The following is a 12,868-nucleotide window of genomic DNA, read 5'->3' on the forward strand; positions in this document are numbered from 1 at the left end:
TTTCTAAGTTAATTATACTGATTATAATGAACATCAGCTCTATAACACAACAAGTAATGATTATTAATTACACTTTAGTTTTGGTGACCGCAATGTTCACAATTCTTCTAATCATCACACTTTTCTTCATTCACTTGGCAACACAGAAAAACTCCTGCCTCAAATGACTGAGAGCAGAAGATACTGTGGGATAAATAAGGACTAGCTAAGTCTAAATTTTAGAAACAAGAAACAGGAGCAATTTGCAAACTACAACCCCTATACTGTGAACTCCTGAATTTTTTATCTCCATCCTGGAACTCTCTCCTGAACTCTAGACTCGAAACTCGGCCTCCTCAATATTGCACTTGGATTTCTACTAGGTATTTATTTCAAACATAATGACCAAGATTGAACTCTGGATTCACTTCCTCCCCAAATCTCTTCCTACTGTATTTTTCATTTTAGTAAATTATAACTGTTATTTTGATTGACAGGCTCTAGTGTTGGGAGTCATCCTGAACTCGCTCCTCTTTTTCTCTCATACCCTATCTACATCCAATCCATCAGTAAATACTGTTGACATATTTTAAATGATTCCAAAATCCAACCATTTCACATTCCTTGTTCTGAAACCACTTTGGTCCAAGTCACCATTATTTTTCATCTGGATTACTGTCTCCTAACTACTTATTCTGTTTCCATCATTGCCCCTTACAGACTATTTTCAACTCATTAGCCAGAGAGATGCTTTTAAAAGTTAAATTGGCTCTGTTACTCCTCCCAGGGCTTCCAATTTCATAGTGAAAGCCAACATGCTTGCAATGGCCACAGCCCTACATGGTCTGCATCTCTCTGTCCCATCTCAATGACCTCATCCATCACTCTTCAACTGGATTAGTTGACACCAGCCATACAGCTCTCCTTGCCGTTCCCTGAATACTCTAATCATGATGCCATTTCAAGGCTTTTGTACTCGCTGTTTCCTCTGTCTGGATTGCTCTCCCCGCAAGATTTCCACTTGCCTCTCCCTTAACTCTTTTGAGTCTCTGCTTAACTGTTACCTTATCAGTCATGCCTTCGCCTCCCAAGGCTAGGCATCCAATTTCCCTTTTCCTGTGCTTCATTTTTTGCTATTGCACTTATCAACATCTGACATATCCTACATTTACTGTTTTTCTTTGCCTTTGCTTATTGTTTGTCTCCTTTAACTAGACTGTAAGCTCTGTAAGAGCAGGCACTTTGTTTTGTTCACCTCTTTAGTTCCATCCCTTAGAATAGCATCTGGCACATAGCAGGTGCCCAATAAATATTTGCTGAATTAATCAATGAATAAACTCTAATGAACTAAATATTACATAAAATGCCCAATTATTTTAAATTGGTGGATTTGGATTTTAAATCTAAGAGTTTGGTTGAATAAGAGGATTAAAACATTCAGGCTTTTTATTACACAACCTAAATAAAGAAGAGATAATCTTTATATATCTGTTGTTTAGGAAATTAATATCAGTATGAAAATGTAGCAAAATTGTCCCATTTAGAGGAGATCCCAGTTAAAAAGAATTATCTGATCTAATGGCAACTGGGTAAAACCATGTTAATTCCAATATTGTAGATTTTTAAAGCCTATAAACATTGACCTCGTATAATGTGCTACATAAAAGGTACTAATGTGGTACAGAAGAAATTAAAAATCTGGAAGAGTCCTTAGAGATTATCTAATTACCTTTTATTTCACAAAAGAGGAGGGTGAGAGGTAAAATGACTTGCACATACAGCTTGTCAAATTGTTCTTTAAAAACATATACTCAAGGCCCATTCTCTTGCCTGAAATGACCTTACCCCTCCTAAAAAATTATTATTATTATTATTACTATTATTTTTTGTTTAATCAACCAAAACATTTTAATAAACGCTATTATTCTGGTATGTGATTCACAGGAACTTTTGGTGTCTTCTTTTTTTTTTTTAATTAAAATTTATTGGTAAAATTGTTAGTAAAGTTACATAGGTTTCAGGTGTACAATTCTGTAATACATCATCTATACATCACATTGTGTGTTTACCAGAGTCAGTTCTCCTTCCATCACCATATATTTGACCCCGTTTACCCTCTTCTACCACCCCCCTTCCCTCTTACCCTCTGGTAACCACGAAACTATCGTCTGTGTCTATGAGTTTTTGTTTCTTTGTTTTTCTTGTTCTTTTGTTGCTTTCAGTTTTATATCCCACATATAAGTGAAATCTTATGGTTCTCGACTTTTTCTGTGTGACTTATTTCACTTAGCATAATAATCACAAGACCCACCCATTTTGTTGCAAATGGCACTAAAAAATTATTTGAATAACTCAGTAATCTTAACAAGCCAAGGGCAGTGAGAATCACAGAATTCTAGAACTTAAACCTTGCAAGCCTTTTAGTATTACCCAAATTTTTATATGTAGAAAAAAATGAAATCCAAGGAAGTTAAATAATTTATCTAAAGTAACATGGCAATTTAGTGGCAAAGCTGGGGCTCAATTCTAAGTTCTTAAACTTAGAAATACAAGTTTCTTTTATTTATGGATAATATTTAAAAGTTAGAAAATAATTCCTCAAAAGGCAATATGTCAACACCTAATATGATTAATATCAAAAAAAAAAAAGCAGAAAATAACAAGTATTGGGGAGGATGTGGAGAAATTGGAACCCTCGCACACTTTTGGTGGGAAACGGGCAGTTTCTCAACAAATTAAAAATAGAATTACCATATGTTCCAGCAATTCCACTCTCTGTATATACCCAAAAGAACTGAAAGCAGGGTCTCAAAGAGATATTTGTACATTCATGTCCATAGAAAGATTATTCACAATAGTCAAAAGGTGGCAACCCAAGTGTCTATTGACTTATGAATGTATAAACAAAATATGGTACATACATACAAGGGAATATTACTCAGCCTTAAAAAGGAAGGGGATTCTGCCATATGTTACAACATGGATGAACCTTGAGGACATTATGCTAAATGAAATAAGCCAGTCACGAAAGAAAAAACATTAAATGATTCCACTTAGATTCCACTAGAGTAGTCAAATTCATAGAGACAGAAAATAGAATGGTCATTGCCAGAAAGTAGAATGGTAGTTGCAAGGAGGGAATGGGGGACCTTCAGTATTGCAAGATAAAAATACTACTGAAAATGGATAATGATGATGGTTGTACCACAATATGAATGTACTTAATACCACTGAAGTGTAGACTTAAAAATAGTTAAGGAGTAAATTTATGTTTGGTATAGTTTACCATAATTTTTTAAGGCAGTATGTCAAAAATTACTTACATTTGATGCTGGCACTCATACTGAGTGGAACTGAGCAGTCTACCATAGCTGAAAGAGAAAAATCAGGTGTTTAGTAGTATTCTTAATGTTTATAAATGAAAACAAATATCAAATGTGGAAATCACAAAAAGTTCTAGAACTTGCAGTTCCTTGTTTTGATTTTTATGGTACTCCTAGAGATGAAAAATAATATCCTTGACAAAAAAGATACTGGCTAAGATCAACAGCTCATTAGCTACTATAGAAAAAAACATTAGTGAACTTGAAAACATAGCAGTATAAACTATTCAAAACAAAACAGAGTAAAGAAACGTTGGAAAATAAACGCATAGAGCATCACTGACCTAACCTACCTATTTCATGCACTTAACATACTTACAAGTGGAGTCCCAAAACAAGCTTGGGATAAAAGGAGCAAAATTGGAGGACCTGTATGATTACACTGTATGATTTCAAGACTTACTGTTAATGCTATAGTAATTAAGGCAGTGTGGTATTGTAATAAAGATAGACATATAGATCAACAGAACTAAAGAATAAGTCCAGAAATAGACCCACACATACGGTCAATTGTCTTTCAAAAACTGCTAAGGCAATTCAAGTGCTAAGTGCTAAGAGGGAAAGGACAATCTCTTCAACAAACAGTCCTGGGAATATTTGGACACTCATTGACAAAAATTGATCCTTATGTCATACCATATATAAAAACTAACTCAAAATAGGTCACAAACTTAAATGTAGGAGTAAAACTTATGCTTCTAAAAGAAAACACATAAGAAAATCTTAGTGACCTAAAATTAGGCAAAGATTCCTTAAACAGGATATAAAAAGTATCAATTACGGTATTTAAAACTTGAAAAGGGGAAATTGATTTCACATGTCAAAAATATTATTTTTCTTTAGATTTTTTCTATCATTTAAAATATGAATTAAAATTAAAACCTTAAGCCCTTCAAATAGGAAAATAAAAAGGAAAAAAAATACATTAGGGAAAAATTGGTGAAATTCAAATAAGGTCTGTACTTAATAGTATTGTATCAATATTCATTTCCTGGTTTTAAAAACTGTAATATGGTTATGCAAAATTTTAACATTGGGGAAAGCTGGGTGAAGAGTTTCTGTGACTACTATTTTTGCAATTTTCCTTTAAGTCCAAAATTATTTCAAATAAAAATTTAAAAAAAAAGAAAATGAAAAGGCAAGTCACAGATGAGGAGAAAAGATTTGTAAAATGTATCTGACATAGGACTTGTATTTAATATATAAAGAACTCTCACAATTTAATACTAAGACAACAAACAACCCATTTAAAAAAAAATGGGTAAAGGTATTTCACTAAAGAAGATATACAGATGGTAAATAAGCACAAGAAAAGTTGTTCAACATTATTAGGCATTGAGGAAATACAAACTAAAATTCTGATGATATACTATGAAATATCTACTGGAATAGCTTAAAAAAGACTCAATAGGAAGTGCTGCTGAGGATATAAAAATTATGGAACTGCAAAATAGCATAGTCATTCTGGAAAATAGTTTGGCAGTTTCTTATACAGTTAAATATACACTTACTGTATTACCCCATCATTCCACTCCTAGTAAATAAATTTATCCAAGTGAAATAGAAGCATATGTTCAAAGACTGTATGTGAATGTTTATAGCAGCTTTATTTTTAATAGCCAAAAGCGAGTCAAAATATCCAAATATCCACCAACTAGTAAATCGATAAATTGTGGTATATTCATTACATGGAATACTACTTAGCAATAAAAAGGAAGAAATACTATTACACACAAGAACATGGATTAGTCTCAAAAGTGTTAGCTAAATGAAGAAGCCAGACCCAAAATAATACATATTGTACGATTCCATTTATGTGAAATTCTGGGAAAGCCAAAACTATAGTGATAGAAAGCAGATCAGTGGTTACCAGGGATGGAGGGGAAGAGACTGATTGCAAAAGACTAGAGGAAACTTTTTGGGGTGATGGAATGTTATATATCAGGGGTAAGTGAACTTTTTCTGTAAATGCTTCAGGCTTTGCACGGTGATACGGTCTGTGCCACCACTAATAACTTTGCCTGTTAGTGTAAAAGCCACTATAGACTGTAAGTAAAAGAATGGACGTGATTGTCTGTGTTCATGAATGGACAATGAAATATGAATTTCATGTAACTTTCACATGTTACAAAATGTTCTTTTGATTTTGTCCAACCATTTAAAAAATACAAATACTGTGCTCGCTTTGGCAGCACATATACTACAAAAATACAAATACTGTTCTTAGTTCACAAGCTGTACCAGAACAGGTGACAGCAGGATTTGGCCAGCTATACTTTGCTGATCCCTGTTTTATAGCATGACTGTGGTGGTTGTTATAAAAAATGTATATATTTTTCAAAATATTTAACAGTACACTTAAAATAAGCGCATTTTGTTGTATGTAGTTATATCTCAATAAAGCTGACCAAAAAAACCAAAAAGAGATTAGCTAGTATCTTCCTTGTACAACTTCTTTAGTATACCTGAAAACTAAAAAGTACATTATAATTAAAATCAATATCTAACCATAAGATAATATTAGAGATAACACAGGTAAAAGGAAATAACCTAGAGACATGATACAGATTTCAAATATAGATAACAAACTGGCATTCTGAATTTGCTACTATATATATAATGTTAGGGTCAGTAGCTGGTATTTCGCTGTACCAAACACAAATCCAGATATCATAATGTATTCATTTTTGCTACAGATTTACTCTAATTAGAAGTGAAGCCGAGGGATTAAATTGGGTACAGAGAATTCACATTTGCACATTTTTACCTTTGGCTGAAAGGATTTTATTATAGTGAACAGCCATGTGATTCTTGATCAGGTGGAGAGTACTTAGTCTGAGAGAGGAGGAGTCAGTGCAAAACACTAAAAATTAAAACATATTTAATCATTATATATTTAAAATTAACATAAAATCATCATGAGATAAACAAGTTACTGATTATTAAGCTCATTTTAATAAAATATTCTGAAATTCAATCACGGAGATACTGACATTATAACTTTGTGATGCTGAGTATGTCCTAGCCTTAATCTTGTACTGACAACTGACAAGCTGTCCAACTTTGTAAGAATAAGTTTTACAAACCTGAGAGTTTTGGGAAGAGAGTTTAGAACATAATCTATCATTACATTTATAAAGCTATTCCTTACTGACAGCTTTCAATCTCATAACTAAAAATGGTTAGCCACTTGCCTGATTATAAAATAATGCTATCATTATGAGTTCTTGAATACATGGGAGTTTGGGAAATCAAGCAAACTCCAAAACTCTATGCAATGATTATATTTTGAGAGCCCTACTTCTAAGTTCACACCTGAAAACAAGATCTACAAATCAGCTTACTGCATTCTTTTTGAAGTATTAGGACTATCTTAAGACAAGTACATGACCTTGAACTTCTTGACCTCATCTAAACTGTCTAGAAGAAATCTTAGAAATAATTAAGCATTTATATACAAGTATACAATGTAGGCATATTGTATTCAAACACTAGAAGCAGTTTTAAAGACGTAATACATAGGGAAGCCAGTTGGCTCAGTTGGTTAGAGTACAGTGCTCATAACACCAGGGTCGCCAGTTCAATTCCCAGGTGGGCCAGTGAGCTGTGCCCTCCACAACTAGATTGAAAACAATGATTTGACTTGAAGCTGATGGGTCCGGGAAAAAGACACTGTCCTCCCCCCCCCCAAAAAAAAAAGAGTATATACATATGGTTAAAAAAAATAGCGAAAAACGAATACGGAGATTGAAAAATAGTGACTTTCCTGACCCCCAGTCTCCCCTCCCATAAGACTACTGTTACTTTTTTTATGTATCCTTACAGGGAAATTCTATGCATAATATAAGAATTTATAATGACAAGCTTGATAGTACTACTAAAAAATTTATTGAATAGATACCACGCATTGTTCTAAGCTCTTTACATGTAAAAACTCATTTAATTATTATTATAACCATTTAATAGTATCACCATTTAATAGAAGTAGAAACCGAGGCAGATTTAAATAAGGTTGTCAAGATCACACAGCTTGATAAAGGATGCAGTTTACATGTTGACAAGGCAGCCTTGTACTTACAACTACTATACCTATAATTGCATGTATATTCTTAAAAAAATGTTTGCAAACTATTTTGTTCTGTATCCTGCTCATCTATGTAAGTTTATTTTAAATCTAGTTTTAAATATTTAGTTAAAAATTATTTTTCAAAGTTTGATTCTGGTTCTATGTGTATATATTCTTTGTTACAAAGAAATAAAAGAGGCAACTGAAAATGTGACCCTTCCTTCACATTTAGAGGAACCAGTATTGACAATTTTTCATGTAAATAAAGAAAAAAATACTTTAAATTATTTTGCCTAAAAATCCAGACTTAAAGCTTTTTAAGCTATAATTATAAAAATGTATTTTAACTTTACATTAAAAATTTAAGGCTTTAAAATATGAAAACATCACAGATTGTCCTTTCATAGGACCTAGAAATCCAGTTGAATAAAAGAGGCCTGTGTTTGCTCCTGAAACGAAATCGATTTTTCAAGTGTTCTTTTTCTCTGCACAGCATTCCCTTTTCAGTGCATGTGTCTTTAACAACCTATTAATCACATTTTAACACGGAAGGCATGCCTTAAGCCAGGGTAGTCGGCCAGCAAAGAGTAGACAGAGTTGGGCTAGAGCTGCAGCAGGGAGCAGGAGGCAGCCAAGTCCACATTCAAGGGCACAGTAATAGTCTGAAATGGACTCCTAAATTCTCTAACTCAAGAATTCCTATAATATTTCATTATAATTAATAATATGGAATTCAAATATTGATTAAATGAAATAGTTTTTATATCATGTCATATAATTTACAATAAAGGAAACAGACAGTCAATCTTTAACAAATAACCTTTACCATTTCAAGTACCTCACTTACCGTTACTTTTGGTGCTCAAGTGTCCTTTAAATATGGATGGCGGACCATATCTGGGAAGGACAGAGGTTGCTCTGACTTTTAACAAAATAACATGAGTTAGGATAAATGAAACACAACTTTCCCAAAGATAACAATGTTGAACATTTAAAAAATAATAAATCTATCTTCGATTTAACCAGAGTTGTTTAAAATTTTTTTCAATCATATTACTAACCAGAAATGATATATCAGACAAAACTTCTGCAGCCATTGATAAAAAGTTTTCTAAGAAAAGTTATTTTCAAAACAGTTGTACCTTGAGACTTTAGAATTGATGGGTAAAATGTACATCAGTTATGTATACTGACTATTCTGTACACCACTGACCTACTGAATTTTTAAATGATTTTGAGATATAATAAAACTGAGATTTTGAGTTAATACATATATATTAACTATTTCAGTTAATCATAAACTAGTCTGTCCTAAAAATAATTTTAAGAAAGTAATCCTCCCACTAAGTAATTGAGTAAATTAGAAATTATATCATGTTACTATGTATAAAATAAGTCCATATATATGTCAGAATCAGAACTTAATTTTTAAAAGATGTCTTAAGGTTCATCTAGCCCAACCCACTTACCCTCTTGCTTGGATTCTATTCCAGCAGTCTGTATTTAGAAGTCCCCCTTCCAAATTTGTCCTTCCTTGAGTATTCTCCCTTGGCTCTCGAGTACCATATAGAGATTTCTTATGTCTTATAATTACTCTTTTATGATAGCTTAATAATTCTTTAAACTTCCCATGTTTAAATCACTTTATGGTTTCTGTCTTCTGACTGGACCCAGATTGATACAGAGGGGCATGAAAAAGTAACTTTAAACCAAATACCAGGGAAAAAAAACATCATCCTCTAACTGGGTTAGGACTAAAATCCTGTCCATGAGCTCAAAGGTCTTACTAGGGTAGTGAAATTCATCAGTATGTGCAAGCAGCCCAGTTCCCTACACAATGTGACTTCACTGAGATAACTAGAAGGAATTCTAATGAGGAGAGGTGGTGTTTTCTTGTGGCAGAATTTGCCAGGAACATCAGAAGTTTGGGAATCTAACGCCATTGAAAAGTGTCTCTATGGGACCAACAGATTAAAAAAATTTTTTTCCAATCTTCTTTCAGTTATCTATACTAATAGGTTGTCTTCTCTCCTCTTCTTCCTAAAAGTCATTAATAATAGAGCGAATGGCAATTTGCTATTCTCAATCTTTTCTCCCCACTCCCCCTTCAGAAGCTGGAAGGCTTTATAGATTATGTAGTCCACCATTTTACAAATAATTAAGGCCCAAGGAGGTAAAGTGATTTGCTGAAGATTACCTAGTTAAGTCAATAGCAAACAGATTACAAACAAGATAGTACACTGTTTTTCAGGCTGGTGCTCTTTCTACTACACCACCAAACAGAAAGTTTGCCTTACAAAAGAATGCCTAAAAATGTGATTACATAAAAAAATAAAAGAGAAGATGATTTTTTACTTTAGGTGTCTTAATATTTCATGCCCTGAAATCATGAAAGGTAACCTCTTCATGAAATCTAAGAAATTTAGAAAGTGAAATCTTTTGAATTAAAATTAAGTCTTTTAACTCTGGCTAAAATTATTTATGGTTTCCTATCAATAATTATTATGGTACATGAGAACTGACTACCCCAGATATTTGTTGAATATTACATTTGCTTTAAAATTTTAAAATAAATAACAATGTTTGACACTGTATATAATATCCTAAAAATGAAGCTAATTAAATTGGGTTCGTTATAAAAATATAAACCTTTTTATATTTTGACATGAACCTAATTTTAAATGATTCAATAAACAAATACTGAGAACTTACTAAATCTACTATACTCTAAATTTTACATATATGTTTTCCCATAATCCCACTTCTAGCAGGAGGTGGTAAGTAAAAAACAATGGCTCTAGGGTTTCACATTTCCCCCGTTGGATTGAAAGTCACTTACTGTAACCTTAGCAAGTTACTTCTGATCTCTTACTTTATTCACTATGAAATGAGGATAATATCTATCTAACAATATGTTTTTGTGGATTAAATAATGAGATAACTCGGAAATAGTTTCTGGTACACAGAAAGGGCTTAATGTTAGTTTATGTTGTAAAATTTCTGAAAACCATAAAAACAGGCTGGGTTGTGTTTACTTAGGTAAAGTGTCAGAATATACAGTTTGCTGATCAATGGATAATTATCTCCTAAATTCAGAACAGCACCTAATTTTCACTAATGATTACATTATATAGGCACACTCATATTCAAAGCAAGACTTACTCCATGAACTACTAGCAGCTTGGTTGAAAGATACTTTTAAAAATAGATAAGAACACCGAATTGGGAGGGGAAGGTTTGGAGATTGCCCTACTGAGTGTGAAGACAGAATGCTATTTATTCAGAGAGAGTGAAGACACAAACTATTTGGATTGAGCCGATTTGTGGAGATTTACAGTTATATGGCTCCAACTGTTCCACCGAGATGTCCACTTGACCCAGAGAGTATTCAGTGAAGGGCAAGCAAGTGTACACAGTGATTATGGATTAGTCCTTTGCTACTACAACTGTACCCAGCAAAACTGCATCACTTGAAAACTTATTACAGAAGAAAAATATCAGCTCCCCCTGCCCCATCAGACCTGCTGCATCATAATCTGCATTTTAACATGAGTCCTTTTCACCTTAAAGTTAAGTGAATCACTGGGTTACTGGATAGTTTTGGGGGGAGGGAGCTGGTTACAAAATGGATGATTGCGTATTTACTAAGTACTTACACTGTGCCAAGAACTTTACATGTATTATCTGCATATAATCCTCCAGAACTCTATGACATAGATGTTTTACCCCCGTGTTTACATTCCGAGATGAAGAAACTGAGGGTCACCCCTGAGCAGTGCAGCTGGGCCCAGGGAGGTCTGACTCCAAAGACCAAATTTGGTTCCTGTGCCCCGGTGTCATCGAGGTAATAAAGGTTGAACGACCCGAGTACAGGGGACAGGGCCTTCTGGAGACAGGGCGACAAATTCCGAGCCAGAAGCAGACCTGTGAACCCCGCAAGCAGGGCCGTTCCCTGTGCAAGGGGCCTGGCAGCTCGTGGCAACACTCAGTTCCACAAATGGAGACTAAGCAGGGGACCGAGAGCGCCCAGGGCGCGGCCTCTACCCGCGCAGCCGCACCTGGGACCCAGGACCCCAGGCCCGGGGTTCGGAGCGAAGGCGGCAGCGAGGCGCGAGACGGCGGTCGCCCGCCGCAGCTGCCCTTTACCTCTCCGGCTGCCATTCATGCTTCGATCCTCTTGCAGCCGCCGTGGGCCACGCTCGGTCCCCTTCGGTCCTTCCCCGGGCTGGACCAGCACCCGTAGCCGAATATTGTGAAGGAGGGGCAGACTGGAAGCCGCGGGGGCTGCAGACCGTTGCCGGGCAGGTTGCTAAGGGTCGGTTCCGCGGCGTCCGGATTGTGACGTCACAGCGCAGGACCTGCGCTTCCGAAGCTCCGCCCCCGGGGTACCTGGAGGCGGGAGGAGAGCAGTTGAGAGTGGAGAAACGCGGCGAGGAAAGTGCCCCAAAGCGCCAGTCTGTTGTTCTGGGCTCTTGCCAGTCTTCCACAGAGCGGCCTCCTGTCAGGAGCCAGGCCACCAGCAACTGGCGGGCCTTGCCCTTGCGGGTTCCCCCTTCTCTCCTGCCCACCTCCTCCTTTGCTTTTTTTTATCTTAAGTCTCCAATCTGTTTTCCTTTGTGATGGAAGAGAGTTACAACATGAACAAGGCGTTGATTTATCTGTGGCTTTATACAATTTGTTTGATTTTGAAGCAGTTACCCTTGAATCCTTGGAAATAAGATCAGAATAGGACAGGGGGCATTCTGTAATGTAGCACTTCTCAGCAGCGGCTCTATTGCCATTTGGGGATGTATGCATAATTTTTTGTTGTGCGTGTGAGTGTGTGTGTGTGTGTGTGGGGGGGTGCTATCTTGTGCATTGTAGAGTGTTTAGCAGCATCTTGGTCTCTACACACTAGATGCGAGTGGCAGCCCACCCACTCCATCCCTCCTGGTGACAAAAATGTCTCCAGACGTTGCCAAATGGAAAAAGTACTGGCTTTGGAGCTAGCTATGTGGAACTTAATTGTGAGTTTTCTGCTACTTATTGGCTCGATCTTGAATTAATTTCTAAACTTCTTTGAACCACAGGTGCCTCTTTCCTAAAATGTAGAAGAAGCTGCTGACTTTATAGTTGCAAGGATTGATATATACAGTGCCTGCCAAACAAAGCAAGGTATCCAACAAATAATCATTTTCTGTCTTCTAAGACTGCTGTCTCAGAAGAGCTCGGGTATCAGAGAATTCAGGCAGAAGGAAATAAATTAGGAACCCTAAGAAAACGAAAAGGGGAATGTCAAAATCCCGTTATAGTAACACCTGAACTCTAGGTTCTCTAAGACTCTAGGCAGAGAGAATTAGGTTCAGAATTTGAGAAAAGTGAAAGTGTGTGTGGCATTATCTGTGGCCCCAACAACGAAGGTCACTTAGAAGGATACAGGGGTAGAGAGTCAGGTGTTACC

The 12,868-nt window shown here is 35.7% G+C and overlaps 1 protein-coding gene across 3 annotated transcripts in view; it reads right to left on the minus strand.

The window, feature by feature from the left end:
* SPATA7 (spermatogenesis associated 7) overlaps positions 1-11,736 on the minus strand; it is a 34,224-nt gene extending 22,488 nt beyond the window's left edge. For 2 of the 3 annotated variants that reach the window (XR_004423291.1, XM_033109226.1), the window contains exons 1-4: positions 11,575-11,736; positions 8,276-8,350; positions 6,130-6,225; positions 3,303-3,350 (exon numbers count right to left, since the gene is read on the minus strand). Coding sequence is in view for 1 of the 3 variants with exons in the window: in XM_033109226.1 (XP_032965117.1) it covers positions 3,303-3,350; positions 6,130-6,225; positions 8,276-8,350; positions 11,575-11,593 (238 nt within the window). In the remaining 2 variants the exon portion in view is untranslated. The remainder of the gene's footprint in view (positions 1-3,302; positions 3,351-6,129; positions 6,226-8,275; positions 8,351-11,574) is intronic. The other variant, XR_004423292.1, reaches the window with a different exon arrangement.
* Positions 11,737-12,868: the final 1,132 nt, after the last annotated feature.

Source organism: Rhinolophus ferrumequinum, chromosome 6 (genome assembly GCF_004115265.2).
Source record: "Rhinolophus ferrumequinum isolate MPI-CBG mRhiFer1 chromosome 6, mRhiFer1_v1.p, whole genome shotgun sequence".
In the NCBI taxonomy this organism is placed as follows: Eukaryota; Metazoa; Chordata; class Mammalia; order Chiroptera; family Rhinolophidae; genus Rhinolophus; species Rhinolophus ferrumequinum.